Genomic DNA, 5,212 nt, shown 5'->3' with positions numbered 1-5,212 from the left:
CTGATAGATGACAGCATTGATCAAATGTATTATGAGAAAGGTCTAGTCTATATTTTGATTTATTGTATGAACTAACTGCAAGTTGTTTGTTTTTTCAATAGCATTGGGCATTGTTTACGTTTCTTTTGGCCTATTGTAATATGTCTAGTCTGGGTCTGTAGAGTTAAGCTGACCAGAAGATTGAGACTTCAGATCAAGACATATACCGGTACAAAAAAGTAAAACAGGTGAAGATTAAATGAACATTTAATCCAGAACGGGAGCAGTCTAGTCTTAGTCACTAGAACAAAGATGTTGCTCCTATCAAAGCCTAGTCACTAGAACAAAGATGTTGCTCCTATCAAAGCCTAGCCTCAACTGTCTGTTTATCTATATCTAATCTACAGTCTTGCTTTGAATTAATGTCACAATAGACCTCATTCACCAATCGTAAACGTATTTTTCATTATTTTATCAATATTATGATGTGGCTAAAAGTGTTTATTTACGATTAGTGAATGAAGCCCATTGGACGTTCACTAGCAGTCACCTATAGTGCATCTCTACAGTATCCTAGCATTAATTTAAATGTATAATTTTGTTGAAATTTCATAGAGAAAATAAAATGACCATTCAATGACAATAACAATTGTATGTTCCTTAAGGTTGCCTATACTGGAAGTGACAATCGATATAAGCACTCCATTGCCTATAAAATGCTTCCAAGAGCATACATTTCAACCAGTCCAAATTCTGGCCTTCAAATGTGACTCATGTGTTGGGATGGCAGAAATGTAACCATACTAGGAGAAGAAAAAAAGACAAGCAACTGGCGCCTAAACCAGTAAACTTCAGGAAGGAAGGCTTGTTAGTTGTCACCGTGTTATTTTATATGTTATGAATGTGGCTGTGGTTATCAATGTAGGCGTGGTGGTGACATTGGGTTCTTGTTACAAATCACAGAATAATGAAATGACGCTGGGTGTAGCAGACACAATAAGTTTAATATAACACCACATAGTGAATACACCATACAGTTCGACCCAGGAATGGTCAGTATTAATCCAACAGTAATATACGAATATCACAACTTAGTACTTATTCTATAACCAACTACTTTAAACATCTAACTCTACTGCTTATATCTTAAGTGACTCAATACAAGTGCTTGCTACAAGATCTCTATGTGGACTGACTGCCTTTAACTCTCTGGTTCACCTAAGGTCAAGAGTGTTCACCTTAGTGCAACATGGGTTGTGAATAAGATTCACAATATGGAATTAACATACACAATACAGAATTAGGGTTTCTACTCTATGGCACCAACTTTGAGGTGGTGACATTAGTCTTGGCTAGAAAAAGAAAACTCTGAATTCAAACCTCTGCAGTCTTGCGCCTATACCCAAACTAGTGGTCACTTAACTATTCCGTGCGGTCAGCACGAGATTTTGTTTGGTCGAATACTGACCACGAGGTGAACACCTCAGTTGACCATGGACTCTTGTAGATAGAGGAGCGTTGTTATCTCCTCAGGTATATTATATGAGCACTGAGTAATTATTATGTAGTATGCTGTTCTTTTCATTGGATTACATTTAATGATGGCTTAAGTTGCCAATACCTTTTGTGAATTATTGTGTGAATGAAATTCAGGTCTGCTACCATTGTGTATATTAATGATTCTAAATGTTGTGGTCAGAGAGTCCAGCATGTTAGTGTTCTCACGCACCTGCAAATCTAGTGCGTGTGAGAAAGTATTTAGTCAACAAGTCAGAGAACATTATAGTAGTACCAGAAGAGGTATCTACAACACACGACATTCGCATCATCACGCCTATAACAAGAACCAGGCTGTGACAGTCCTCCACAATAGATATTTCATTAAAAACAATAACTACATAAACTAGGAAACAAACTTACATGGTCTTTGTCTCTGGAAGTGATCTCGGTTTGTAAAGTCAACAGTTCAAAGTTACCTTGTCTTTCATTAGCATAACTACGAATACTGTCTTGTTTAACAAGAGACAGGAGACCTCTGGGATTGAAGAAAGCTCCGAGCCAGTAAGATGGCATCTTATCACGACCCTTAAGAAAACAAAGTAAAATATGAACACAAAAATCTGGTTCATCCATGAAACACCATTTAAAATTTTTGTTTTTCTAAAAGTGGAATTAAAATTTGACAACAAAGTATACAAGAAATATAAATCAATCACTAACAACTCATTTAAATTTGTGAATCATCAAAGTAACATTCAAATTTCTTGCAGATTACTTAGAAAATTGGGGCCAGGTGGCAGAGTGGTAAAGAGCTTGACTTCTGAACTGAGGGATCACAAGTTTGAATCCTGTTGACTGAGATTTGATTTCGTATTTAAGAATGCCCCCAGCCAACTGACATGGGTACCTGACTTAACATTGGGGGGAAGTAAAGGTGGTATGACATTGTGCTGGTCACATGACACATTTGTTAACTGTCGGCCATAGAAATAGATGAGCTTAACATCTTCCGCTGCCCCACAGATTGTAAGGCATGAAAAGGGAATCTTTACCTTTGACCAGGGAGATGTATGTAATTAAAGCCGTAGACTACCAGAATTACAAGTAATTATATTCTCAAGTTATTAAACCATACATATTGAATATTTATAGGTTTCATCAACTTACCAGAGACAAAATTTTTTCAAAGTGATAACATCTGTTTTGTAGTTCCACCAGCCACTGGGCAATTCCAAAGGTCAAAGGTGGTGCAGAATAACCTGACATCTTGCACCAGGCTTCTGGGATACGAAGATGGTAAATGTCGTCTGCCACTTCCAAAATATGTTGGGAAACTTGATCTCCCAATGTTTCACTTTCTGTGGCATTTTTGATGGCCTGGAAATAGAGTTCATTTTAAAAAGTTAGATATCTACAGAAATAATCTACAGATGATTATATACTTCAATAAATTAAATTAAATAAGAAGCTCCTTGAGACATTTTCAGTGCGACTGTACAAAATCTGCTAACATACGGAATAATTTGTTGGCAAGGCAACACCTCATCTAAATTGTTGCAACGTCTAGAAAACATCACTAAAAAAGCATAAAAAATTACACTCACAACATTACTACATTTAAAGGAACTTTTTGAACAAACGTGCCTAAGAAAAATCAAAAAAATCTTGGAAGACAACGGCCACCCGCTCCATCAGAACTACGCCAGGTCTTCGCGAAGTGGGCGACTGCTGTCAATCAAAACAAGAACGGAGCGGTACAAAAACTCGTTCGTATCTCACTCGGTCAGACTCTATCACCGCCACTCATTGATCAGGGAACATGAAATGCACCAAGATTCCTGTGTGTAGTCGCTGAATGAACTCTTTATGTTGTGTCTGTGTATGTATGTGTATTTTTCTGTTGTGTTGTCTTTATATGAGAAATGAGTCCTTGTAATCACAACAAATTTCCGTAAGGATCAATAAAGCAGTCTTAGTCTGAGTCTTAGTCTGAGTCTTAGTCTGAGTCTTAGTCTGAGTCTTAGAATTAGTCTTAGTCTGAGTCTCAGTCTTAGTCTAAGTCTGAGTCTTAGTCTGAGTCTTAGTCTGATTTTTTAGCCTTTCTGTTCAATATGCCTTGCAGCAGTTGTGTTTTGTTTTGTTCAGACTATGAACTTTTAACTGGTAGATACTGGTATACAACAATGTCCATTCTTTTGATGTTGTTTGAATCTGACCTTGGAAAATTTAGTTTCCATGTAATTAGGCATAAATCTCAGCGGCAGATGACCAAGACAGACGAAATTTCATGTTTGAGTCAATGGGTTTATTTTTTTTTTTTTTTTGCACAAGATCTAGGTTTATTAGGTTTTTTTTGCACAAGATCTTGGTTTATTAGGTTTATTTTGCACAAGATCTAGGGAAATTGCTGAGTTCATGTGTATGAGCATTAAGATAAATAGATGTGCTAGCCATCAAACCTTTGTAATAAGCCACTGTTATGGCAAGGAGTGTGTCAAGTGTGTGGAGTGTGTCAAGTGTGTGGTGTAAAAGATGTTTTTTGAGTTTTATTCAAGATTCATGTAATAGTTCAGTTTAAACAGCTGTTTGAATCTCAGCCCAAAGCAAACCTGATCAACAGCATAAGAAAGAAATGGGTCAAATTATTTTTAGATTGTGGGAAGCGCGGTCGAGAGGCCAAGTGCGCTTGAACTTGGCTTGGCTTGGCTACCTAGAAGGGGGTTCGAGGTTCGACACCCAACTCGGGCAGAGTTGTGTTTACTGAGCTCCTATAGGCAGCACGGAAAACCAACTCCTAGATACACCCTCCCCCCCACTGGTCCACAAATGAGATTGGACCAAAAGCGCTCTGAGCATGCTATAAGCATGAAAGTAGCGCTATATAAAAACTATAATATAGATACCGTTATGGGTCAAATTTTTCATCATCTGCAACACAGACTTGAAAATGTGAAATTATAATGAATTACAACTCTACACATTTCGATAACATAAATAAGTGTCGTTTCATTTTAGAGCACTATGTTTTGTTTTAAAAATAACTAGTTTGACAACTTGTCACTGCTCCTTGTAGTACTTACTTGCAGACAAGTTCTTATATCATTCAGTAACTTGTACATGGTCTCTAACTCTTTCATGATGAAGTTGTTAAAAGCTGTAAACCCGCCAACTTTTTTCACTTTCTCCAGAATGTATTCCTTCAAACAGAAAATTTAAAATACATAGAATTTTGTGAAAATACATAGAATTTTGTGAGAGAAAACTTACAAACAGAAAACAATGGGACAGCTCTTGGTGAGCTGTTTATAATGTATAAACAAGTCATGTAACATGTTGTAATAGATATGTGTAACATATAGTAATAGCCTTTGACCTTGTTAGCAGAAGCGGTCTGTTTGCTGTACTAGAGAAAATCGGCTGCCCAAATAAGTTAAGAAAACTAGTGTCAGCTTTTCACGAAAATATGCAGGGTACCGTTCAGTTTGAAAGTTCTTCCTCCAGGCCATTCTCCATTAAGAGCGGTGTAAAACAAGGATGTGTACTGGCCCCTACACTATTTGGCATCTTCTTCTCAGTCGTACTATCCAGTGCTTTTAAATCCCTGGAAGACGGAATATACATCCATAGCAGATCCGATGGAAGGCTCTTTAACCTGGCACGTCTTAAAGCCAAAACGAAAAGGCGTCGTATCTTGATAAGGGAGCTGCTGTTTGCAGATGACGCGGCACTCGTA

At 37.4% G+C, this 5,212-nt stretch overlaps 1 protein-coding gene across 10 annotated transcripts in view; it reads right to left on the bottom strand.

Moving 5' to 3' along the window:
* The window catches only part of LOC106051473 (uncharacterized), a 116,011-nt gene that overhangs the window by 1,174 nt on the left and 109,625 nt on the right, over positions 1-5,212 (bottom strand). For all 10 annotated transcript variants that reach the window (XM_056033467.1, XM_056033476.1, XM_056033474.1 and 7 more), the window contains 3 exons: positions 4,560-4,676; positions 2,647-2,856; positions 1,900-2,064 (listed from right to left, as the gene is read on the bottom strand). In XM_056033467.1, coding sequence (XP_055889442.1) covers positions 1,900-2,064; positions 2,647-2,856; positions 4,560-4,676 — 492 coding nt within the window. The remainder of the gene's footprint in view (positions 1-1,899; positions 2,065-2,646; positions 2,857-4,559; positions 4,677-5,212) is intronic.

The sequence above is a fragment of the Biomphalaria glabrata genome, chromosome 6 (genome assembly GCF_947242115.1).
Source record: "Biomphalaria glabrata chromosome 6, xgBioGlab47.1, whole genome shotgun sequence".
NCBI classification, from domain to species: domain Eukaryota; kingdom Metazoa; phylum Mollusca; class Gastropoda; family Planorbidae; genus Biomphalaria; species Biomphalaria glabrata.
The sequence above is the reverse complement of the archived record's forward strand: the minus strand, read 5'-3'. Positions and strand labels throughout refer to the sequence as shown.